The sequence below is a fragment of the Colletes gigas genome, unplaced genomic scaffold (assembly GCF_013123115.1).
Source record: "Colletes gigas isolate AHSC1104 unplaced genomic scaffold, ASM1312311v1 Colletes_gigas_Sc00004, whole genome shotgun sequence".
NCBI lineage: Eukaryota > Metazoa > Arthropoda > Insecta > Hymenoptera > Colletidae > Colletes > Colletes gigas.
Genome location: NW_025106633.1, coordinates 8,722,573 through 8,749,575, shown reverse-complemented (window position 1 = coordinate 8,749,575; position 27,003 = coordinate 8,722,573). Strand labels below are relative to the sequence as shown.

General features: G+C 46.0%; 2 protein-coding genes across 17 annotated transcripts in view; one reads left to right on the top strand and one right to left on the bottom strand.

Annotated features, from left to right (window-relative positions):
* Window positions 1-899: 899 nt before the first annotated feature.
* LOC122405173 (protein Skeletor, isoforms B/C-like) lies at window positions 900-17,084 on the top strand. The gene is made up of 13 exons (XM_043409712.1): window positions 900-984; window positions 6,326-6,463; window positions 7,195-7,267; window positions 7,576-7,684; window positions 9,042-9,204; window positions 9,564-9,823; window positions 12,277-12,376; window positions 13,176-13,360; window positions 13,497-13,802; window positions 13,979-14,150; window positions 14,389-14,582; window positions 14,863-15,084; window positions 15,150-17,084. The coding sequence occupies exons 1-13, from the start codon at window positions 900-902 to the stop codon at window positions 17,082-17,084; spliced, it is 3,942 nt and encodes a 1,313-aa protein (XP_043265647.1).
* A 135-nt stretch (window positions 17,085-17,219) lies between these two features.
* The window catches only part of LOC122405273 (xin actin-binding repeat-containing protein 2), a 64,460-nt gene continuing 54,676 nt past the window's right edge, over window positions 17,220-27,003 (bottom strand). For 3 of the 16 annotated variants that reach the window (XM_043409878.1, XM_043409883.1, XM_043409880.1), the window contains 4 exons: window positions 23,680-23,997; window positions 22,920-23,177; window positions 18,823-18,956; window positions 17,223-18,733 (listed from right to left, as the gene is read on the bottom strand). In XM_043409878.1, the coding sequence (XP_043265813.1) occupies window positions 18,550-18,733; window positions 18,823-18,956; window positions 22,920-23,177; window positions 23,680-23,997 (894 nt within the window). In that variant the 3' untranslated portion in view covers window positions 17,223-18,549. The other 13 variants (XM_043409887.1, XM_043409888.1, XM_043409882.1 and 10 more) reach the window with 9 other exon arrangements.

The window sequence follows — 27,003 nt, the reverse complement described above, 5'->3', positions numbered from 1 at the left end:
ACGACAGTAACCAGGGGGTCCAAGCGTTGATGTACTCTTTGGTTCGTTCGAGTTTGGTAGGGAGCGCTGGCAGAGCTCACAAATACATATTTGAAACGCGGTGGCGAGCACTATCGGTGCCTCTAGCCCGGGAAAAAGGTAAATTTTTCACGGGAAACCGGGGGAAATAAATTTTTTATGGCCCGCAAAAAAAATGTGAAATTGATATGGATAGGGAAACTAGAAGCTTCGTAAATTTTACAATATCGAAGATTCGAATAGAAATTATTTGAACGAGGTACGTGGTAACGAAGTACTTCTTACAAATAATTTCGAAATTTTGCAGAGCCCGGAAGAGTATTTTTTACGAAGGTAGAATCCTCGCAGTTAAACACTATGTTTCGTGTATTAATGAATGAACGTAACCGATAATTGCGCGTAGCGTAATTTAATAACACACGAACGAAAGATATCAAAGTGGTCCCAAGGACAGTCGGTTGTCCAGTGAACCGAGCTGCCCATTTTTCCAGATAGTCGTTAATAAGATGCAATAAATTATACTCGACCGTAAGCTACTTAATAATTTTTACATTCCATCGAGATCCAAAGAAGGAAAACGTAAGGAAAATTGTACGCTATTTATACGATCATCGTCGACGTAACTGGAGCAATAAAATAATGATAAATTAATTGCACGAATATGGTACCCTTTTTTAATTTAGAACAGTGCTATTATTTTGAATTATATTTATATTTTTCAATAGCCAGTTTGCTGTATATAATAATATAGATACACGCGTTGAGGCCGTTCACACATTTACACATTTTAGTTCGCTCAAGGTTGGTAGGTGGCACTACAAACTTGGCTTCAACTTATAACACGTGAGATTGGGCCCCCTGGCAGTAACCACGAAGACGCCATGACGACACGATCACCCACATCGTTCTCGGCTCGGCTTTCCGCTGTCGGTTTAATCGCAGCGGGCTTTCTTCTGCTTGCAACACGTGAGTTCACACGACAACGATCGAACGCGTTACTTTTAACAAAGTACACTTCTTATCATTGCGTTTCACGATGGTCGATTCGGTGTTGAATTTCCAAAGTGACTCAAAAACGTGATCCCATGAATCGTCCGTGGTATAAATTTTTCTCTACCGCGACCGTCTCTCGATCAAGTGCATTTAGAACGTATTTAGAATAAAAAATCGCCCCGAGAGTAGTTATTCCAGCAGGACAAACGTAGCAAAGTATTCGAGTTTTAGACGATTCGGTGGTAAACAATCTCCAGAATCTCCCTCGTTACGACATTCGAACAGTGAATCCGATAACGAAATTCCCTCGCGGGACCAAACTGTGAACCTGCCGCGGCAATTAATTTTTTTTCACGCGTAAAAATAGAAAGCTGAATTGCAAGGAGGCGGAGGCTCGCGTAGGAAACGTAACGAGGGCCCGAAAACGTATCGAAAACGAGGAAATAAGAAGAGGAGCGATCGATGCACGGACAGATTTCATTTACTGAATTACTGCCAATTACCGAACGATCCGGCACGCGCTAATTACTCGGGGCCAATTAACGATGCAGCCGCGAGCTCCGCGGAGCTTGTTCAACGTCGGCGTCTCGATTTGCCGGTCTGTTTCGCGTCGCCGAGCGACTTTCGCGTTCCACGCTTTTCTCCTCGGACCGTCGTCACGCGCAAACGAGAAACAGATTCACGGTGATAATAATAAAAGAAAAGAAAAGAAAAGAAAAAAGATACACGCAGGAAAGAACCCGGGCAGCTCGCGGTCGTAAACGAGCTCGCCAAGAAATCCACCGACCGCTTTCCCCTCGAGAGTTTCGCGACACACGATTCGCGAAAGTGCAACGCGAGCCACGCGCAAACAGCAGAATTTACTTCGTCTCGATTCGAACGGGATTACGTCCATCGATCTCGATCGTGCTCGATTCAGCTAATTTTCCACGTTTCCGCGATTCACGGTTGTGCAACGCACAGGGGTGCTAGTTTTCCCTCGTTGAGGTAAAACACTCGGTACTTGAACGCTAAATTATCTCTGATATTCGTTAAGAATTGCATATATTTTTAACGAAAGACAGTTTGATGGTTGGATTTAAATTTCGTTTAATTCAACATGGCTTGCTGACATATATTTACGAGTTCTGTAAATCCTAGTGTCGATTGTGTCCGCGAATGAGTTTTTCCAAGCAACGCTTCCCGATCGTGGAAACTTGAACTTGATCGTTAACATCACGGAGCATTGGACATTTTTTTTCGTGTCCTGTCCACCGACAAATTTTACTATTATTATCCCTCGAACGCCTCGAGTTTCGTATCGCGGAAAAATTTCCAACGCGATAAATTATCTCCCGTCTGGAGCACATTATTTGGACTTGGATCTCGTTGCATAATCTTACGCGAAGCTCCCGGGACGAATAAATGGAATTTGTCGCGAACAGGCGCGTCTCGATATCCCGCGAATGATGGAATCACGGCCAGCCGTGAGCGCGAAACTCGATATTTCAATTTAAGATCGCGGGAAAGAGGGGGAATATATCTCCGGGAGCGAGTCGAGCGTTTCCCTTTGGAAAATTAAACGACGTTTCGAATCCCGTGGATCTTTGTTTACCCATGCGATCGCGAGGATGGATCTTGGCGAATTCGTTACTGAATACGCGGGTTGCGACACTGCCTCGAGAGTCGTATTATGTACGGCCTGGCAATTACGCTTGTCCGCCTTCTGCTTTCTCTTTCGTATGAAAATGTCAAAGGTCCGATATGTATCTCCGCTCTCTGTCGCTCTTTCTCGCATATATTTTTTTTTCTCTTTCTTTCCACCATCTCAACGTCGTTGACCTAGATTCGTCCGCCCGTGTCCACGAGACCGGTAATAATTTCCACCCGAATCAACGGATCCGGCCTCCCGCTGATCGGAGAAGTCCCTATCCTCGATCCAACCGTCCATCGATCGTTCGATTTTTATCGTTCCCGCGGATCCCAGGATCCCGCGTAACAATTTAATCGCGTTCTCGACTGTCGTTACCGCGGGAATAATTACGCGCTAATGGCTCGCGGTCGGAACGACGAAATGCATCCTCTTCGTAGCTGGAAACCGACGCTGCCTCGACGCTTCGACGCTTCGACGGTTCGCATTAGCGATTGATACCGGGAGCTCTGCACGACTATAACCCACATTCACAGAGGGGGGAGCTACGTCTGTCCGCAAACCACGATTCCACCCTCCTTCTTTCCAAATACTCTCGAAATTGGAAAATGCTCCTGACCACGCTTCATAGACGGCGAACAAATTCTACGTCGATTGGCTACTAATTGGAACGGAGAAAATTAAATAGAGTTTTGTACCGGAACCTATAATTCTTCGGTGTTATGCACTGCCGGAATATTCTCGTTGTACCCCTTAAGTGGACTCTCAATCTCGACCGAATTATTAATTAATTTCACGCTGTACGGAAATGTTGTTTAATACTTTTTTGTAGATATTCTTGAGCTCTACTTCACCAGTAAATTTCAGTGAAATCCATTGACTATTGTAGGAGTTATGGCACTTTTATGGAGTTTTTCTAACTTTACGGTGTTGAGGAACAACTTTTCCAATATTCTTAGAATTTCTACACATTCTTGACTAAAATACGCGTTGTTTGCATTTTGAAATATTAAAATTGTCCAATCCGTTCAGGAGTTATGAATTTTTAAACATGCGCATGAAATCTCATTTATGTTCATTGTGTTTTCGGTAAAGAATTTTTTTCTCGAAAATGCGTGGGATTTTGGGGATATATCTATTCACCCAAAAATGATTCTAACAGACCCCCGCGACTGAAAATAATTTTTTTAGCATGATTTGAAATTTTTTATTTTCGCCGAAAAATTTCAGCACCTTCTGAATTTTTTTCTCGAAAGTGAGTAGGATAATTCACAAAAAATGGAATAATATGGACACTTTCAGTAGTCAAAGGGTTAATAAAAATAAGAAGCATGATAATCGCCATAATCTTCGAACGCACTCTTGTGTTGTTGATCGAGCGCGAACACGCGTACCGAGAATCGCACGCAGAAGCTCCGTTGGTCCTCTCTCGGTGGCACAGGGGTTGTTGCTCGCCTAATCAACCCTGCGATCGATCGAGGTTCTTACGGGTTCACCGGTTCCACCCTCTTTCACTTTTTCCACGCGCGTTTAATGGTATTTATCGGCGAGCAGATCCCTTTTGCAAAGGAAAAAAAGAAGAAGAGTTTCGGTGCAACTGGTCGTCGGCGAAAAATGCAAGAGGAAAGCTCTAGCTCGGATGCATAAACAAGCCGCGTCCCATCCGGTCGTGGACCGTAACAGCGTACTTTTCTCCAATTATCAAATACCAGGAGCAGCCGGGACAAAGTGGTACACGGGATCCCGGGTGCACGTTGCATCACCGACAGTTAACGGGCGCCGGGAGATCCGCGGATCGTTTCACCAGACGTATCTAATTTTCCTCGGATCGCGGGCCGATTTTTCACGGAATTTCCAAAGAGACCGCGTATCGACGGGAGCGTTTACCCTGCCATCGTTTACGTGCACGCCCGTGGAAACGTCGCGGTACCAGGATTTATGCCCATCCGCGCATAAGTCAATCTCGTCAGGATGGACGATATCCTGTCCGGCCAAGAGAGAGCTATAACGGTACGCGCTCGATCAAAGGGTTAGATGCGCGAACGATCCACGTCGACCGGTTCCCTCGATTCGTTAGCATCTATCGCGACCATCCAACGATTCGCCTTAACGTTCGATCCATATTTATGGCTACTCTAACCTTGATTTCTGCGTCCCCGACTACGATCCAGGAACTTCCCCGTTACGCTATGTAAAGGATCACGAGCGATCCAGCGAAGTACATAAATAGAAAAGTGTACGATAATTAACTCGAACGGATATTACAAAAGGAGATAATAGCTATGCATATATGGAGTACCGATTCTACACTCAGGGACATGGACAATGGAAATGGATATCAATTTTAATCGACGTCGTTACCTTTATTATTTATCGTCAGAGTACTCTGATTATTTAATCGACAATGGAAATGTTTCAAAATGCAACCAACTGCGAGAGGATAAAATAGACACTACCGGTAACAGATAGTAACATTGCCCTCTTTTGGCTTAATTGCAGCCTTTCCTAGTCGTGCTACTTATACGATTTACTGTACAATCTTCATCAATATTTTCAAAGACATTAAATTATTGAACGATTTCATTTCATTCCCTTTGTCGTTCAAGGGAACTTTGGTATCCAATATACGTCACAAATTCCCTATTCGAGTCAGAACTTCGCGACAGCCATTCGAGCAATTTAATATTCCAAACAATTTCGTACTCTTTTTAACAACGTGCTTCCGTTTCGAAGAACAAATTTCCAAATTCAATAGCACTCTTGCCCTTCCATATTTTCATTTAAATAATAAATAAAAGGTAAAAATATATTGTAACATGGATGTTGATTAAATTTCATCGTCCACCATCGTCCTGTCGAAGAACAAATTTCTAAATTCAATTTTACTGTTGCCCCTTCCACACATTTTCATTTGCAACATTAACCCTTTTCCGAGAATATTTACCAATATGAACGATTGGCAATACCAAATTAAATTTTATATGAAAAGTATATGTATACTTTTATAATTTAAATTCTATTTATATATGTCATCGTAAAAGAAACTTCGATCGAGCTATGGTACGTATTATGTTTGTCGTCATAGCAGCGCTAGTGTCATCGTCTATCCTTAGACAAATGGCGACCACCTGAATTCTCGTCACTTTGAGCATGCCTATTTTCGTAATTTGCGAAATAACGATCTCGAAAACGGAGTCAGAAACAAGGTCGTCGATCGAACGACCTTATCGGAATCGCGTAGATGGCCGGGATTCCGTGATCCCGCTCGACACGATTCTGCACCGCGTGCCTGGCAACCAGCGAGGCCCAGCTGGCATTTGGGGCACTCGATTTCGCGTACGATCGCGATTCGTAACGATCGCGTCTCAGAATCGATCGAGGGTTAACGGTAGTCAACGAGACATCGGTAACTAGCGACGAATTTATTATTCCGCTAGATTCGATCAGTTAGGCGACCTGTGCAAAATCCACCTACGCGAGACGCGTTCCTTTGCTTAATTATTCGAGAGGCAAATCGCGACGAGTTCATCATCGATCACGAACTTCTATACTTTTCGAATATTCTCAAACAGCGAACGACGAACGTTGAACGCCCGGGATGGGATGAATTAACGAGCGATTTTTCTTTTTTTTTCCTCCCCACCCCCGTACTTCACCATTAATCAATCTCGATTATGTTCGCAGACGTACGCAGCGAAGGTTATTATGGGAAGCTTATTGGCAAGCTGTCGGAATTTCATCACGGCGTCAGCGGTGAAGTTTACGCCGTGGACGGCCGAACTCTGTTCATCAAGGACTTCACGTACGACGGCGAGGCGCCATGTTCGTAATTAAGAACCGCGTCCAATCGCGAGACTTGCCCGATTTCAAAACCACGCGTCCGTCGCCCGGCTCGACTTTTCGAAACGTCCAACGAATCCGGTTCTTTATTTTTATTCGTCGAAACAGACACGCAAAACGAAGGAGCAAGCTTAGGCAACTTCGAAGAATCGACCAAGAACGATAGACAATTTTTATATTTTTTTAAATTCTAATTCAAACACCATTTACTCGGTTCTCTGGTGTTCTTCGTTTCTGCCATCGCGACAGTTGGATGAATTTACCGTTTAACAAATTCTATTCCTGCAGATGGACAATTTGGAAATTGATTTACGAGGGTCCGTCGATCTCGTCTTCCGAGAACGCGTCTTGAATCGGAGTCGAAGCAACGCGCGACCGTAAAAGGTTCTCCTACGTCTCCCTTTCGACTCGTTCGCTACTCTCACTTTCATCTATACATACGTACTGCGGTTCGATAAAATCGAAAGCGTTCGTTCGCGAAGGACACACGCCGGCTTGCGGTAACGCTCTAAAAAATTAGCGAAATGGAAAGAATCGGTCGTTAGAGCTCGAAACGATCGTGCAACGATTTCCGCGATAAATATCCCCGGTCGCTGCGTCGACGCGATTAGATTGATTAGAGCCGGGCGATCGACCAACTGGCAAAAACAGGGTAATTAGTATCGATTCCTGGCAATCGAGCGAACCTGTAATCACGATTATCCCTCTTTCAGCTGCGTACTTCTACGTAGGCACCTCGAAAACCCCTAACGGAAACGGCATCAGACTTCGCGACGAGCGTGGATCGTGAGTACACCTTATTTATTCACATTACACGGAGTATTTCAAAACTCTAGCATTAGTTCATTATTTTTTAAACGCTTCAAGTTGATTTCCCATTCACCAATTTGGTAAAAATATCAAGTAAAATAATTCGATCATCTATGGAGTACAATTTTGAAACGATCTGTACGAACAACGGTAGATTTTACAGGAAGTAATTTTTGTTCGATGTCTGGTCGTTGCACGTTGAAAAGGACGCGCGTAAATAATATTCGAAAGCGTGGAGCCGTGTCGTTGGACTAAGAATGTACAATTTTCTCGATTTACCACAGAACGGACACGCTGAAACGATATCGGAGAAAGGACATCACGCTCACGTTACCGGACGGCAAGACTCTTGGCAACGTCAAATGGTTCTCCGTGTGGTGCGACGAATTCGCCGTGAGTAGAGAATAAATAAATCTATGCGCGATAGGAAAACTGTATTTCAGACGAGATTCCTTAAAACGAACTCCTTAAGGTCGACTTACATATATTGTCTGTTAAAATACAGTTGCTCCCACTCGTATTCGCTTCGTTAAATGGCAAGAAACTCGTTTCTTATGGTAGATAAATCTGATACGAGTCCATTATTTCGTACATTAACTTGGACTTGTTAAGATATTCGAGGGTTCACGTATGAATAGATTAAAAAGAATACTCGTCGACGGTTGTGGCACGTTGAATATATTAGTTCTCGGTTCGATTACCGAAGTGCAGCAAAAAAGATGGATGGGTGACCGGTCAGGAAAAAAAAAAGTATTATTGGTATTATATTTGCATACTGTTTACATTATTTATACAATTTTAAATAATATAAACTGTGTTAATATTAATAAAAAACAACATTTGTAATAAATGGAAAAAAACAAGTTAGTTTTCATTTGTAGTGAATCACCATTACGGTATACGAATACTAATGGGAGTGTAACTGTATTATACAGCGTTGCTGATGATATCTAACCTTCTCTAAACAGTAATAAACTAGCCAGCGTTTGGATAGATGGCTGTAACGAAGACTTCTTTTTCTTCAGACCCTTTTAGAGAGCGAAATCTACCTTGTGACCATTTTCAAAATACGCGAACGCCTATATAAGGGCACGTATATCATGCTCGTGACCTTCGATGTCACGTCGATTCCCCGGTCGAACGATACAGAAAACCGGTATCCGGTCCGATCGGTCGCCGGCGCAACTTTCACGCTCGGACTTGTTGCAGCGCGTACCAGCGTATAGAAAGTAACCTCTAGGAAAATTCTCGGCCAAAAAAAGTAATCGAAAGTCCTAATTACGGGCGTCGAAAAGACCACACCGCCTCCTGGCGTCGCGTAGAGAAAATCGGCCACGACTTTTTTCCACGGCGAATTTATCGTTATCGAGACTCGCGGGACGTCGGTTAACGTTGACACAGTTTCCGGGACACGGCAGTTCGTTATTATTATAACGCGGAACCGGGACAAACTCCGTGAACGTTAGTCGTAAAATAGGAAGTTTAACGAGAGGCCCGATAGAGCCGTTCGTCCGCGAGACTCGCTTATCCGGTGATTTACATCGTCGATACACGTTAGCCAGGAAATTTATTCCCGACACCCGGTAGCCCGGGATACTCTGTAATTTCAAAATGATAAGCTCGATCGCGACAGAGCGAGATTGCCACGACGAAATTTCCATTCGATGCGATCGTTCTCTTTAGAAATTCTACGCGAGCGGATTGTTCGAGATGCCGTTGAACATTTTCACATGAATATTCCCTTTTCCAGGTGAACTTCGGAGACGTTAGAATACCGAGGGGGTTCGACTACCCTAAACCGCAGAAACTAGCGGCTTTAAACGGCGAACATGGCGTCAGTTCCGAACCCATCGTCGTCGTCGATGCTCAGACCCTCCTGATACCTAGTTTCAGTTACGACGGCGAAGCTCCGGGTAAGCATCGCTCCGATACACCGAACAACGAGCCTTAAAATGAACGGAATGTGCTGTTACGGAACAACAGAATCACCATACATTGGTCTATAAATATTAGCAACAAATTTATAAATGATACATCATCGACGCAACTTTATTGTAATTGTTACGATTTAGTCAGAATGTACCCAGTTAAATTATTAAACGATTTAATAATTTCCAGAGTTAATAATCTGTAGTCTTTGGATACCACTTGAACCTCCAAATTGAAAGAAATAGAAGCGTTCAATTAACGAATCACGTTCATTTTACGAATCGTTACTATGTATACGTCGTTAGAAAACGAGGATTCGATGCATCGTTGTCGTTTTTCGCAGACGCAAAGTTCTGGGTGGGCGCCGGACCGTCGCCATCGCCTCAAGGGATCCGCGTGGCGGACGAGAACGGAAAAGTAGTACCGCTGCACCGATACGATCGGAAAGCTATCGTTCTGACGTTGCCCGGGGACCTGACGGTCCACCAGATCGGCCACATTGGCGTCTGGTGCGAGGCGTTCACCGTGGACTTTGGCCACGTACAAATTCCGCCGAACCTAAACGTGCCGCCCTCCCTGAAGATGCTCGGAGTCTCGCCGCAGGTAAGCTGGAAAGGGTTCTTGTAGTCGGTAGCTCGGTGGAAGAAGAGACGCTGGCTCGAACCTGATCAGTTATCGCGATAATGTCTGTAACGAGAGCGAGCCGATCGAACCGAGCGGCGAACGATTCCAAGGATACTCTGATATAGTAGACAGAATTCTCGACATACGTTCTCGATCTCCGCGCGACCCAACGCTCGTCTCGTTCTAGGGAAACGCTGGCGATCGGCTGGCGAGTTCGCACGCGAGGCTGTTGCGGTTCCAGGGCGACAGAAGGCTCGACTCTTTCGTGCAATATTAACCGTATCGCGAACCGTGTCGAAAAGTGCCACGCGATAGTTCTCGAGTCGAAAAGTACCAGATCAAAAGTACCAATTTAATTTTTCCAAGCAGGCACTTTTCGATATGGGAGCGAAACGGTTAAGAGATACGCTCGATTCGTCTTGGACACTCGAAAGCTTAGTATATACGCGCAGATACACTCCGGATACCTTTCTTTAGACAAACGATAGAACAAACTTTCGCGCCATTCTCAAACTGTCTTCGTATCGTTCGTCCATTTTGCATAGACAAATTTTAATCGACCGATATATGGTTAATCCATCTCGTATTCGTACAATGTGGACGATCGTGACACGTTGGACACCGCCCAGTTCTCGTCCGATCATCGAAGTGCAGCATCATTGGATCGCGTGCAGTACAGGATGGATGGTGACACTACTTATATCGTATTTTTCTGTCGATTTTGTAATCGAGCATTACTCAATAAGATCTAAAAAAAACTACTTCGTAATTAGAAGTTGACGATGAACAGCATTAAAACAAATAGAAAGAAATATTCCATAAGAGAGTATCTCGTACAGTGAATCACCATTGCAGTGTACGAATACGAGTTGTATCTCCTAAGACGCCATGAATCCTGATGGATTTACGAGTATCGTACGATAGATCCCCGGGTCGTAAATCATCGCGAGCACCCCGGAACTCAGTCGAACTCGCGTTTCGACAAATTAGCGAAAGTTTCTCTAAGCCGGCCAGCTACGTTTACCAACGACGATTCGTTCTGGCGCCGCAGAAAACTCAACAGAGGGGCACAGCTGCGATAATATTGGCCGCGGAGTTCGCCACAAGTAGGAAAGTTCGCCGAGGACCAAAGGAGGCACTCGCGTCCCCGAGACCTTTATTTATTTAACACGGCTAGACGAGAAATCTCTTAACACGGGTCACGAGAGCGGGTAAAGTCGTATAAATTTCTCCGTTAAGATCGTTCTAGGAATGTTTTCGACGCACCTGCGCGTCCAAGATGTCGTCCGCGAGCCTGAAACGAAACGTGTACGAAATGATCCGCGAGGCAAACGTGTAATCTATGCAGTACGGATGTATGCCTACGAGGCACGCCCTTTAATGTCTTCAATTTCCCGCTAGAATGCTGTTCCAAGAGACAATCTCGCCTCCGTACAAGCGGATGAATCGCGTTCTCCTAGAACAATACCGGAGTCGCCATAACTCACGGTCTGCCGTCTCCGCAGGAAATATATGTCGATATTAACACTAGATTTACGGAGAACTCGTCGAACGGGCTTCAGATTCCATCTGTTACACGTTACAGAGCCCGTAAATATTCTTTGTTAACGATTGTATTTAAACATTGTAACGAATATACGCCCTGATTAAAAGAACAATTGCATACTAACGATTTCAAATAGAAATTAGTGCGATCGATGTCCGCAAATCTAGCGTCAACTACAATACGAGAGGAAGCGAGCGTGAGAGAACAGAGTTGAGGGCTTGTTGCGTGATTTGTGCGACATCTGATTCGACTATGTCCGAAATCGAAGCGTTTAATACGAACGAGCGATCGAAACCTGCGGATGGCACGCGATTGTAAGCCTGTGTCGATCTTCTTTTGTAATTCAGCGAACGGGAAGCGTTTTGTAAAGTCGAGACAACGCGTGAGAGAGTGAGAGAGAGAAAGAGAGAGCAACGGCTCCCATGACTGTGATACGAGGGTTAATTATTCTTACGTTTCGCGATCGAGAAAGGAAGCGCGCGTTGCACCGAGAGGCGGACAATACTTCGAGCCTAGGCCAGTTTTTTTTTTCTCCTTCATAAGCACGCGAAAATTTCGCGCGTACAGGACGACACGTATATTATTATTATAGATTAATTCGCGCACGCACCCCAAGATGCGATTATTTTTTCTATCTGATTTTTTGTACGTTTTTACTTGAGATCAATGCGAATAAATGTATTTTTCTTCAAACACGAATCTCCTTGCCTTAACCTCGAACTATTATATCCGCGCGGTCTTGGCTAGACGATCTTCTCGCACGCGTTCTCGTTCGATCGAGATCGCCTACGTACTCGTAGGATCGACGGTTGTACATACCGCGCGCACAGTGACCACACGTCGTTCCTGCAAGCGATGGTAAACGGTGTTTCTCGTTTGATTTCAGTCGAAACTGAACTGCGAGGTTCTCGATGACCGGCTGGCTTACGAGGTACGATGGGCCGTGGCCGGGGACAGCATAGTCGCTCAGCTCGTTGGAAAACTTGGTGAGTACGACAGCCATTGCTGGTTCGCCAACACCAAATCATCCCTGATTCGCGAGATTCCTTTCGAATGTTCGGTGCAACGTGATTCACTATAAACCGGAAAGAAACTTGTTTTTTTATGAATTTTCCCCCCATTTTGACAAATTTTCTTTATTATACCGTGTTAAACTACTCTCTATTTACGCAAGTAATGCCTAATTATGAATTCGATAAAAAGGTATAATTTATTTATTTGTCACACAAGAATCGGTGGTGTCCAACGTGTCACGATCGTTGAATTCATTCAAACATAAACACGTACGAAAAACAACAGCTCGATTCATAAGGAACAAGCTTTTTTCATTCACAGTGAATCACCATTGCAACGTACGAACACAAGACTGCAACCGAACTAGTAACGTACGACATTTGCCCGCCAGATAACACGCTTTTAAACGGTTTTATCGTCTCCTTCGAAAAGGATCGATCGTCTCTGGAACCGGAACACGCGTCTCCGTGAGGCTGCAACGCGAATCCGAAAACCGTCTATAATTGCGCGACCTATTTGCGCCCTCCGTTGGGTCTAGTCGTTCTTCCGGAAAAAAAGAGCAAAAAAAATCGCATTTTACGGTCTAATTAACGCGCGGCGGTGTCGCGTTCGGTGAATTAGGAGTCACCCTACCGAACGCGTCGTTCGTGCGTGACGGAGGACATATTCCCCGCGGTCGCCGAAATTAATAGGCGCGAAAAAATATCAGAAAACTTTGAACAATTCGAATTACCCGTCGTTTTGTTACTTTTGAACGTATCGTGTCGACAGACGAGGGTCAATACATGTCCTTCGGGTTGTCCGCGAACCCTGAAAGAAGCTCGATGGTCGGAGGAGACGTGGTGGTCGCCTGGGTCGACAAAAAGACGCTTCAGGGCTACGCCGTCGATTATTTCTTGGACGCAAAGTCTCAGTGCTCCGGTGGACGTGGCAGCTGCCCCGATACCCGCATACAGGTGAGCTAGTTTTGCACACAGTTACCTGCAACGAAGAGCAATTTGGCTGTAGTCGAATCGTCGGACAAAAGCTCTCGATAACAAGATTCGGTCGCGTTCCTTTACGTTCGATTAACCCGCCTCGCACGATTCGCAGGAAAACACGAATTCCATTCGACTGTTGAACGCGGCGCTGGTCGACGGATACAGCATCGTCACGTATCAGAGACCGCTGAAGACGAACGACGAGCTGGACCATCAGATACTGACAAACGGATCGCAGGCGATTATCTGGGCCGTCGGTCCTTTGAACGAGAGACAAGAGGTCAGCTATCACTCGGACTATTTGAAAACCGACAGCTTCATCGACTTCGGTAGACCACCGATTTGGAATTGTCCTGTTCCAGATCAAGAGCCGTCTCAGCTGTTCGTGGACAGTAACGAGAAGGCCACCGGCAACCAGGTGACACCCGAAACGCGGAGAATAGTTTTTTAATCCACCCCCAAAACGATCCTTTCCGCTCGAAATTCTCCTTCCGTTTTCGGGGAGATTAACTTGCCAACGGGTTTTCGTTTCCGCGCAAATTTCACGCTCGAAACTTTTCAATGTTCGGGATTAACGCGATTTTACTGAAACAGGACCTGGCTGCGATTGCGAAGAGACCGAGACGCGTTACGGCGACGCCCGCGCCGGCGTCCAAGGCCGACGCCTGGGTTATTCCGCCGATCCAGTGCGACGAGCCCGACGACGGGGCATTTTACGCCCAGATGGGACCAACAGGAGGAAAGCACGGATATCCAGCTATTACCGGTAAAATATCATCATAATTTTTCATCCCTATCAATTCCTAGAACGCGTTAAAAGGCGTAACGTTATTAACTTCCAAAGATTCTAAACGTATTGAAATTTAATATAATTTTGTTTTTGCTAACATTATAATTTACAGCTGACTGGTTAAAGTATCGATCTTTCTACTTTAAACTTGAGCTACAATACGAAAACTACACACTTTGATTTCCATTGTGCATTTACATTTTGTTTTCCCCAGGCCACGTCGGTTGGGGCATCTCGTGGTACATAAACGGTCTATTGATTCCTGAGATCAACGTGGTCCGTGGCAAGAATTACACTTTCATCGTGGAGGGAGGCGAGGATCCTAAAATACCCGCTCGCTACCACCCCTTCTACATAACGGACGACCCTGTCGGCGGATACCAACACAAAACGCCCGAAGAGAAAGCTGTAAGCACTCGCGTGCCATCTTTAATTTCATTCGATCACGATAACTAATACGCAAACTACAGATTTCTATTTATTTTCTCTCAGAGCGTAAACGCATAGACGATGGTAAGTCTAGTTTTAGTACGACAAACGAAAATAATTCAACGTCTAACTTTCACACAACGCAACATGCAACATGCAACGCTCGCGATTCCATGTTCTCAGGTTTCGTTGCCACGAAATACTATGATCGAACATTATCACTACCAAAAAATACCAAAACGAATCGCTTTTCCAACAGAAAGTGAAGATATTCGCGGGTGTTCAGCGGCAAGGGGGCGACTATCGACCAACAGGGGTTGGGCGTCTCTGCAACTGGGTCCCGGATCAGAATCATGACTCTGGCGACTTCTCGTCGTTCGGTGCGTACCAACGCACTCTGACCCTGAAGTGCGACCACGGGGCGCCGGGTTTCGTGCAATGGACGCCCGACGAGAACACGCCGAACACCGTCTACTATCAGGTACGCGACAATTGTTTCTACACACGATCGAACCTCTTTTGTTCACGCTGTTCGACCTGCCGCAGTGTTTCACGCACCGCTACCTGGGTTGGAAGATCAACGTTCACGACAATTGCGACGCGGACGAGGCGGCGGCCAGCGAGAACCACCAAGTGTACGTGGAACGACCGATCGTGGATCTCGAGAGCAGCTCCAGCATCCGCGTCCCGAGCAAGGTAACGCCAACGGCGGAGTTCCTTCAGCAGCAGCTTCCTCATCGTGAATACGAGCTTCGTTACCCTTATCATCCACCGACTAACTCTGGCAATCTAAGCACATCATACACGCAGCTACTAACGAACGCTAATAATAACAACAATTACGTACGCTTGCAATCATCGTCGTCGTACGAGGAGCCCTTTGGTTCGAGGCCTTCGTACAACAACCCCGTCCACGGAGTCGTACCGCACCGTCACGAGGTACGCGTGAAGGATACGCATCACGCGAACCTCGACGAGGACCTCATGCATCACCGCAACCACTACTACCATCATCATCATCATCATCATCATCAGCCTCCGCCGATCTATCGCGAACAATCGATGATGGGAGTCACCAGGCTCGCCTCCCCCTCCTCGTATCCTCCTGGTCGGCAGCAAATGACGGAGATCGAACAGGAGCTGCTCCAACAGGTCTCTAACCAGCAATTGTCTAACCTCGTTGCAGATAATCCACGACCACTGAACCACGGGACGAAATACACTTATTCGTCCGCGACCGGGCTGCAGATCCCATATTCCAAGCCACCGCCTCACCATTACGCGACCAATTACCACCATCTTTATCATCACCCACCGCTTCCTCATCATTATCACCACCATCAGCCGGATCAGAGGACGCAACCGATGTACGTCAAGAGACCGATGATGACGCGTCGACCCGTGTTGCAGAGTCCTCACGCGATGCCCCAGTCCGTCCTCCCCATGCAACCGAGACCGGTGTTCCTGGAACGGAAGAAGGCCGTTTACAGACCAGCCCCTTCTACTTACAGGAGAACCCTCGACAAACGACCGACGATCAACGGGAATCCCCAGATCGCGAAGCTTAAGAAGATCGACGCGAAACAAAGAACAAAACTCGAGGCTAAGTTGTCGGACGCGGCAGACGTTCCCAACGTGTTCGCGACCGCCATGAAACCTGCTAGAAACACGGGATTCAACCCCGACACGATAGTGATAGAGGGTGGCTTCAAGCCTATCGTCAGAAGCGTCGAGGAATCGGACGTGGTGCAAAAGAGGATCTCGGAATCCATGGAATCGAACGACGCGCTCGCAAAAGACGCATCGAATCACAGATCGGTCGACAATTTCGAGCCGGTGTTCATACCTTCGCCGCCGGTACCCACGCTCGACGCGAGCAAAAAATTAAAGAAGAAAACCGCCAACGCGAAACTACCGACGCGACAGAGCGAGGCGGACGACATGGAAATGGCGGCCGACAAGTCGAACGCGTATTACTTGCCCCCGGTTTCCAGCACGATTCCCAACGAGCCGCCATCTTCGTTCTCGTCCGGCGTGCTCATTACCTTCGATGGTAAGAGATTGAAGGACTCTAGCTTGGCCAGATCGATCTCCGGGATCGAGGAACACGCCAGCGGTAGGCTGACTCCCGATATTCTGGGCAGAACGCCTCAATTCGGACGTTTCAAGGGAGATCTGCCGCCACCGATTCCTGGCGAGATTCGTTCGGATGATACGCGACTCGAGAAACGTCGTCTGCCATCGGAGGATCACTCGGCAAAGAACACGAGGCTGACGCTCGTCAAAAGATTGAAGAGATCTCCGCACGAGGGTCACGTGCACACGGTAGATTCGCGAGCAAATAACACGAGAACGAACGACCATCGCGATCACAGTAGCCATCTTGGAAACTCGACGTCCTCGAGCGTCAGCGCCGGTAAAACGATCGTCTTTAACATCGGATACCTCTTTCTGAGCGTCGCTTTCTACTGTATTCTCTGAGTAGCCGACTGTTCGAGCGACAGGATCGCCAAAAGCAATTGGTACGATCCGGTACCGATCGAGAACGGAAGGCTATTGGGCTAGACAATGTTTCGTAAGCTGAAACACCGGTCCGTGATGTTTCGTCGACCGAGAAAATCACGATGGTTAATGGGCACGTTAATTCCCGCGCTTCTAATTAAACAGGGAATACTTCCATGCCGGATATTCGACGCAAGACGTTCCGGACATTTAGTACGAAATAATCGTTGAGGGACGCAGCGATTGTTGGAGTGTGCGTGACTTCGCTGATAATGGACGATATATTCGACGCGATATCACGGGAGAGGAATATAACTAACCACGAAATACCGATTTACAGTAGAATCTCGATTTAGCGGACTAATTGGGGAGGGAAGGAGGTGCCAGATAAATCCGAATGTCCGTAAAATAGAGTTTACACGAGACCGAAAACCCGTGCAATAACGAATTGTGTATTTCGTTTGTTAACGATGGAAAAAAAATATTTATTTTATTCGAAAGCGAGCGATAACAGATTGCATATTTTTAAATACGATCCATTTTGTTTGGTAACGACGATAAAGAAACAGCGTGTACGTAGGTTCGTCGCGAATGTAATTCAAGAATGATACAGGAAAGAAATCAAAATGTCGTGTAACTTACGTAAAACTCTAGACGGAAATCCGTTCGATCGAGGTCTCGCTGCTCTTAATTATTTAGCTTACTTATTTAGCACGATTGGACGTGGACTGCGACGGTTCTCGCCATCCTGCGATACTTACCGAGTCAGTGGCCGAACGCTACGAAACACAACAAAAAAGATTCACACCGGACATTCCGACGAACGCTTGGTTAAAAAAGAAGTAAACGTGTACCTGGGATATTGTAGCATCGGGTCCAACGTTAATTATCGACGCTCGTGTCGTCCGAACAGGATTAATAATTACCGTTAACAGTGAATTTATAAAGCGCATTGAAATTCTGTATTATACAACACATATAATAAAATAATACCAAGAGTTATACAAGTAAAAAATAATAATAGTAATAATAATAATTATAACAAATATTTAAGCGAAATTTATAATAGGGCATTGGCAATAGGGTCTAGAGGTAAAAAATAAAATACTTAAAATGAGAGGACAGCAAAGGGTGTAGGACGAAAAACGAGGTCCTTGGGTCGCGAGACTCTTTTGGGGGGGGGAGTCGGTGATCGAGGCGTACTCCGTTGGGATCGCAATTTAGTCCGATCGATGGATCCACCGCAATGAAGCCCGGGAATAAGGGGGTTGGCGGTCGTCTTTGGAGAGCTAGAAATAATTTTCCGTGGGTTTCTCGGGGTTCCCCGAACCGATTTCCGTTCTCGCTCGTCGTGAATTTACATGCCGGCTCGGCGCGCGCGCTCGCACGCGTGTTTCTCTTTTTTTCTTTTTCTCCTAATCGCGACTCTAATTCTCGCGTCGAATCAAAGATCGCCGTTCGAGACCGCGATCGGCGACGGACTCGTCGGGTTGCTCGTGGTCGTTGTCCACTTGTTCTTGTGCGGATCCACGCCGAAACCCTCGTCGTAGTTACCCCTCGTGATGAACAACTGCTTGAAGTGCGGGATACAGTAGAGTTTACCGTTGTTTAAGGTGAACGTGTCCATCCTGTACGGGACAAGAAACAAAAGAAGAAATTGCCAGGTCCTCTTATTCTCTTTACATTCATAAACAGACGGATCGTTTGACAACGTTACCTCAGCACGCAATTGCAATGCAGACACCGGAAGCACTGTTTGTGAAAGATTTTGTTATTCGTCTCGACCTTTTCGAGGGGATACACTTTCTTTTCGCAGCTCTCGCACACGTCCGTGCAGCTCGCCTGAATCTCCTGTTTCGTCGTTTTCGGATTTGGAAGAAATCAAAAGAAATGGTAAACAAAAATTCGCCGGAATACGCGCGATGATGAGGAGGATATGACTGTGTGAAGGGAACCTCCAAGGCCCTCCGAAAGCACTGTTTTTTTTAATCGGGGATTTCCGAGACGCGCATCCAACCGCGAGGAATTGTACTTCGAGAAAGCGGTGTACAGGATGGACGATTTAAACGACCTAAATGTCCTTTTTACATAGCTAACGATGACTTTGGAATTTGGCGATAAACGAGCTTGGATCTAACATCGATTCTATGTTCGTTCTTTTCGCGATCGATGTCCAAATTTTGAAAATGTTCGTTTAAACGATCCAGCCGGTATCTCGCTGCCTACGTCCGAACGTTCGACGTTTTTTTGTTTTTTTCTTTTTCGTCAGGATGTGCCCTTTTATTTATCGTTTGCAATACGATCGTAATAAATCGTTACACGTGACAGGTAAAAGGTAAAGAACAAGAATACCATAAGTCGCTAAAAATTATACAATCCAAGACGCAAAACGAAAGTCTACGGTAAACCATGTCGGCAGAGTAGGCCGCGAATCGCGCGATCTTATAAATTAACTGCTCGCAGATATATAAATAATCTTCTCGCCAATTAACAACAAACAATCGCGGGGTTACGTTCAGCATCGTGTAGATAACAATGTTTCCTTAAAATTATTGCACTGAATTCCATCGATCGTGAAGAGGCTCTTCGTCGATTGTTTTTTTTTTTAAAATAAGAAAGAGAAAAAAAGAATTACACGGAACTCGTGTAGAGAATATATGTATACAATCTATACTTTTCGATCGTCGTTCTCTCTATATAATACTTAAGATTTTGATTTAAAAAAATCACTAATGCCTCTAAATCTTGCACCTCTCCGAGTTCATCGATCGGTTCGGAAAAGAAAAGATCTCGATAAACCCTGAAATTCTACCTCGTATCGTTACCACCCTCCGCTCTCGCCCCTCTTACGATACAATTCCCTTTGGCGTTTCAAGCAACCCTTCGTCGTACTTACGATTACCTTAGAATTAATATTTAACCATTCTCGCCCGGGACACGGATATTCCATGATCGAAGTAAATTTCAGGGGGTGCTTCATCTCGTCCTGACGCGGTGCGTTTCTCTAAATGATTCAAGGGATCGATATATACGTCGTTCTTCTATACCAATGATAAATATATATGTATATACACATATACATATATATATTCGTATGTATACGTATATGTATGCGTAGTGTGCGTTCGCGTTGGCAAATGGCGAAGGAATTTAATACCAATCCTCGCTCGTTTTTGGGGCGATGCCGCCGCGAAGGACCCTAAACTCTACGGATTACAGCGAGGCTCCCCCGTGTGTCGTCCATCCATCGAACATTATACAAAAATTATAAAAAGCCTTATATCGTTCGCCACGATATTCGTCTCGCGGACTGGAGGCCGGTTATTCGTTTCCCGTAAGGACGATGATCTCTCCAAATTTCTTTTCCCCCCTCCCCATTCGTTGGATCGTACGACAAGAAGCTCGAAAACTGCAACTGGATCGTTTTCCCTGGACCCCCCTTCGCGCTCGGGAAACTCTCGTACATTTTCACGGAGCTATTATTTTTGTCATTGGTTCTGATAGGAACGTACCGGTGGGACCTGACGAGAACAGTCGCGAGGAACTCGACTCCGTCCCGTGGACCGTGTTTCTTTTCGTTTTTCTGGTACGATTAGAAAATAATTTAAATCGAACACCGGCTAACAGAACTCTCCGTGTTTACTCAGTCTCGTGTGTGCGTTACGAAGTAGGAAATTAGGGCCGAAAATCCATCCGGGACCATTCTTTTTAGCTCCCAATGCGTACCGTGATAGAATTATTCTCTTTGGTAAAGAAAAGGCGCGTTTCTGTGCTGGATCGAAAGGGGTCGACAACGTCTCGTTCCTTCTACCGGCAGACGCGCGTAAAAAAGTCTTACGTCTACCAAGCGGTAAAAAGACTCGAAAGCTCCTGGGCCCCAGAGACGCCGAGTCTACGATGAATATTTTCACTTATCCGGGTTCCACGATCCTCGACGCTTCCGGAAGCCCCGACGATCTGGATTGGATCTTCTCGGGGTCCTCGATCGCGTCGATACCGAGGTTTCGTCGCTCTGCACTCGCGGAAATAAAAATGTTTGCTCATCGCCGCGGACGAGGCTCGCGGCGACTCGAGCAGACACCAGAGACAACGGAATTTTGGCACCTGTCCCGAGTTTACATAATCGTTTGGCACGTTCGAGTCGCTGCGAGCCCTCGTCCGTTTCCGTTCTCGCCGTACAAACTACCCTCTCGCCCCGTATACGTATCGAAAAGTATTATAAACGTTCTCGTGTAAAAAGAGTGATTCGAAAAATCGCACTGTGCGGCCAAAACGTTCGTTCGAGCGACGGACACGCCGAGCGACCGACGGAGTACAATTTAGGCACCGATTTCTATTAGACCGCGAGCCCGTGGTGAACACGGACGAGACTTAATTATTACTGAGAGAGTTTCAATTCCATCGCTGGGACTTAACGTGTACCTATTAAACCTATATTAGTATTTTTTCTTTCTTTTTTCACGAAGAAGAACGCTCGACGTGTCCCGGAGCTCGACCGTCGCCTACCGCGGTACAATAACAATATACAATCTACGTTAGATTCGCTAAAAAGAACGCTCGTTCGGGAAAGATGTTGTAAAGTGAACAGAAAAATTGTAAAAACCGCACAACGATTCGGACAACGAGTGACGTCGACCGTCGTTCCTCCGAAGCGCAATATTCCAACAGAATTCGTATCGTCCTCGTTGCATGCGTCGTTCGTCCGACTCTTCGCTCCGTTTCTGATCGGGGGGCCCTTTTCTATTCGCGTCCCTTGGCCCTCGGATCCTCGACGTCCCGTGTCCTTTTACTGTTCGCGTCCAACAGAGAACAGAATCACTGGATCGTTGCCGCGAGTGTCCAAAGCCAAGCCAGGGCCAAACACGTTTCTCAGGCGTCAATCTCAAGGCGAAAATGCGAGGCAATCGGAACACACAGGTCGTGGGAACAATTCACGCTTATTAGTCATGCTGTGTCTAATAATGAGTGCTGTTACGCAGGCGGAATTGCCAATCGTGTGGCCTACGGTTTCCTATCGAAGAGGCGAGGTCCAATCTGTGTATCCTCTTTGGAACAGTTTCCAGATGGTTTCATTTGCAGAAACTGAAACTCGCGTGGAGCACGTTCGAAGAATCGTCATTGGAGATATTCGAATCATTTTCTTTTTTTGAGGTTTGTATGGAAGTTGGGATTCTTTGAACGTGCTCGAGACTCGTAGATTTGCGTGCACGCGTTCGGTACTACTAAAAAATTGGAAAAAATAATAATAACGACGAAATACGAGTAGCAAGGAAACGGTGCAAACTTGGCGCAACAGTCCGTGAAAACACATTCCTGTTATCGCTGGTTATCACCCAGATAAATCGTGCTGTTTAGAATACACACGCGCAACGCTGTTTACGTACGCTCCTAAGAGAGAACAACATTTAGAAACTTGGAAGCGGCAAAAAAAAAAAGAAAAAAAGAAGAAAATAAAGGAACGACATCGATTACACAACACACCATGCGAAAAATGAGCGACGCTTCGCAACTAAATACGACGAACAATGCGCAACAAAGAGAGAATCTTTAAAATGTACACAGTGCTGATCGAGCTAAGTTGGGAACACGGAAAAAAGTTATTCGAGTCGAAAGAGAATCGTCCTCTCGTTCTGTTTGGATTCGTTAAAGAAATCACCTTGAATCTCGATCGAATCGATCCTCTTTCGACGACTCACAACGACGAACTAAACGTAAACGAAAGTAAAAGTGTACGAGCTCCGGTCGGAGTTTGATCGTAGATTTGCGTCGGAGGATGAATGGAGATGGACGATGTCTCTATGAAAGGGTACTCACCACGAATCGATTGACCTTGACCTTCGGTGTGCGGGGAGATTCGGTCGGTTGCGAGCCGAGGGACTCGAAGCGAGCTCTGAGACTGCTCGCCGACTCTATGCTGAGCTGGTCGCCGGTATTTTGGGCGATCTCCATCTCCGCTATGTTCTGGTTGCCCGCCGCCGTCTTTCCGTCCGTCTCGTCCCAGTGTTCGAATTTCGCGCACAGGGTCTTTGCGCGCGCAGCGTTCTGCGCCTGCTTCAGGAACTCGTCCTCCACCTGAAACGCGCCAAGTTCAATTCTCTTTTCCATTCTCCACCCACCTAACCCCTCTAATTCCATTTCATGCAATTATTTATTTATTTACTCCAAATGACCCTTCTCTCAAAATCTTGGCATCATATCTACTCTCAAATTTACCGAACACATATAATTTAATTTAATTTACATAATTTCAATTAAAATTTACTCGACAGGATGTTTACAAATTATATATGGTAACAGTAGCCCCCTTGGCAAACTTAGCAATGGTGTTCCTTTCAAATTCCATGCACTCTTTTAAACAGGCTATTTACACATTAATCAATATTCATTTGCCTCGGCACATGCTTAAAATTTTTAAGAAACTAAAGATGTGCTGAGATTTATTGTCACATTCTTTGCAACCATAAGCATAAGGGGTCATCCTCTCATTGGATAAATAAATAAATAAACCTTGGCACGACGTTAATAAACGCAGCCATTAATCGAGAACAATGGTGGAGGTAAGACGTAAACCGACCTTATCGGAAGCTCGCACGTAGTTGGGATCCCTTTCCTCGTTGCTGTCCTCGCCTTCGGACTCGTCGCCTTCCTCTTCCTCCTCCTCCTCGGAGTCCGAGGCTGTTGGTTTCGCGAATTTGTCCTCTGGAGGCGGAGTGAAACGCTTCAGAGGCTTGGGGCCGTTTGGCAGCTCCGTCTTGGTAGCGTTTTTCTCCATTTGCCTGAAGATCGAGAGCATCTTCCTGGCGGTGTCGCTGTGCACGAACTTGTCCACCCTGTCGTCGGCCCTGACCACGTCAGGGTCTCGGTAGATTTCACGTTCCGGAGACTCCATCTGCTGAAACCAATCGCATACAATCACCAAACGATCAACGACAACGACGTAAATTAACCCTCTATAATCCGTATTACGTTTGGCTTCGAATTGTACGATCGAGCCAAACAAATTTTAATAAACACAAACTTCCAACTGTGCATAGCCTGGAGGTTTGTTAAAATCACTTGTGCGAACGTTCAGAGACGTGGATAATGACGGACTTGCGAGTCACGCGAGGCTATAGAGGGTTAAAATACCGTGTAACCCTTAAAAGACGGATCCTTGCGGGGATAACAATCGCAAGACGCTTATGATTGGCGTATCCGTCGTAGCGGAGGCTCGCGAGAGACAATCTTAAATGCAAAGACACCATAATAGCCAATCAACCCACAACATTCTCTGCACAGAGTTTACATCCACTAACTTGGGTGGAAATGATAATTTTCGTTATCAAATCCCTAGTTTAATTGTTAATACAAATTTTATTCGATTAAAAGCAATATAAATAAACAAGCGTAATTATAACTGTTTACAGACTCTTGACCCCCTTTGAGAACAAGATAATCACAATTATTCCTACGAACGGTACAGCTGCTCCGTAGAACAGACTATTGACCGAAAAATGCTTCCCGTTAGAATTTCGGAGCTCGAGGTGTGAAATGGAAACCCGTCGTTTAAAGGTTGATGATCTCGTGCAACGTAGTCGGTTAAGAGAAAAAAAAAATACATGGAAGAGCGAGCAAGCGTATACAGAGTTTCCAGGGAATCGTAAAACGATCGTTTCTCGTTTAATTTGTTTCCCCAGTCAGGAATCGTGAATCCTTACCTGACGTAATTATTAGTTACGGGGAATAGTGGTGGGGGAGGATTCGAGCGGGCAGTTTAAGCATGGAAAGACCAGACGAGGCAGGAAATCGAAAGAATAGACCTTTCCACGAATCTTTGCCCGGCTGAGTCAGCTCTTCGGAGCGGTTTTATATGCGCGTCTACCCGTCCCCGGTGAATTTCTACCTGGAACGCGTTTTACGACGTTACCTGGCGACGAGAACGTCGACGGAATACGTCTCGTAGTCCCAGGGAAACCGCGAACCCACGCGTCTCGAGACGATCGGAGATTGATAGATTCGCGTTCGAGAGAAAGCTAATTAGTCGGTGCTGCCGGCTTAGAATCTTTATTAATGACGTTTCGCCACTTTTTATTTGGAAAGAGAGGCTTCCAACCTGCCCCGTGAGGAAGATCCATTATACGCCTTTCGCCCCGTTCTCACACGCGCTCGAGACAAAGAGGACAATAGAGGACAACTCTTTCCTCTCTTTCGAAACGGGAGATACGCGCGCGTCGAGTCACGAAACGCGATCGGCGTCGAAACGCACGCCATCGTTCGTGCGCTGGGAAAAAGTTACCCGCGGACCGAGAGGGACCCTTTCCACGGGTAAAAGTACGGTACACGCGCCGAAAGCAGAGGAGAAAAAAAAAAAGAAAGTTTTTCGCCGGCAGAGCCGATCGATTGCTTTCGTCGAAAGGAAAGCGCGCTCTGCATACGCGTTCGCGCGTCGACGGTATCGACGTACACCCGTCGACGGGCTCGAGAAAGCTGGCAATTTCGTTGGCTCGATTCGAACCTCGACGATACCGGAACTTCGACGTCGACGGATATCGGGGCACCGGATGCAGTAAACGAGTTTCGAAAATGGCACGGACGCCTCGACGGCGAGCACACTCTTGTTGCGCGTTCTCGAACGGGCAAAAATGCAAAAAGAGAGAAACGGAATGGAACGGAGCACGAAATACGAGAGTCACGGAACCATCGCGCAAACGGTTTCCACGCGTCTCGGCGTTCCTATCGCGCGAACGATGCTTCTACTCACATTTTTCGTCCGGGGATCTCCGTTGGCCTTGGATCGCGAGACTGCACAACGCGAAACGACGATCGCGATAAATCAGAACACAGAAACGAACGAAATCGAACGATCTCGCGTAGTCGTCGCGATGGTGGCTTTTGTTCCGTAGCCCCGGCGAAGTCCGAACTGGCGGCGTGTCGGCGGTTGCTATGCCGTTCACACGAGGAGGACGCACAGCTCTTACTGTTCCCCCTCGTGAGTTACTGGGAGGGCCACGGTGGTGTGCTCAGCCGCGCCGCGCCGCTCCGCTCCGACCGGCCTGCTCTCTTCACCAATGGAAGGATGTAGGAATACTAACGGTAAAAGTATGGCTGCTGACCACTCGAGGGGGTTCAAGGACAGCCGTGGAAACGAGTGACACTGTGCGCCTCGACAACCGTCGAGCTTTTGCGAGCTTTCCGAACCATCGACTTTTCTCTCTCTTTCTCTCTCTATCCTCATCAGATCGATTATTAATTAGCGGCTGGAATTTTTTTTCTCTGCAACTACTCGCCACGGGCACCATCAAAATCGAACGTTTCGTACGGGATACTTAACAGGGTCCGCTTTAAACAATTTGTTATTACGAACCGGGGGTTGGGAACAATTATCGATTCTTAAACGGCTGTATTAACACTCGTGTTCGAACGCTGTAATGGTGATTCGATATAAATGGGGGAAAAAGATTATTGTAAGTCGAGTTGATTTTCCTTTTTTCGGACATTGATATTGAATTAATTAAAAGGAGTAATTTGTCGACGGTTGTTCCTCGTTGGAAACTGCGATTCTTGAGTGATCATCTGAGTGCAGCATCAATGGACTGTGTGCAGTACAGGATGGGTTTACCGCACGAGGGAAAAAACTACGTATTTGTTGTTTTGTATACTGTTTCTATTATTATTACTCTCTATAGGTTTTGTAATTAGGTGTTACTTGTCTGTTAATATTGCAGAGAAAAAAAATATCATTTCTAGTAAAATCTAATAAAAGTTTTAGGAAAGTAACTGTATAAAAATCCAAAAACATGTTAGAACTGTGTTAAAAGGTAATCAAACCCATAAAAAAATATATAATCGGTTCTAGCCTATATCGATTCCGGTCACGGTTTTTCAGAATCCGATATATGTTATTCTTCGGTGCTATTTC

Coding starts and splice junctions, on each gene's coding strand:
- LOC122405173 (XM_043409712.1), top strand. CDS start 900: ATGACGACACGATCACCCACATCGTTCTCGGCTCGGCTTTCCGCTGTC. Junction 12,377..13,175: donor TCAGCTCGTTGGAAAACTTG/GTGAGTACGACA, acceptor TCGTGTCGACAG/ACGAGGGTCAATACATGTCC. Junction 14,151..14,388: donor CGGATATCCAGCTATTACCG/GTAAAATATCAT, acceptor TGTTTTCCCCAG/GCCACGTCGGTTGGGGCATC.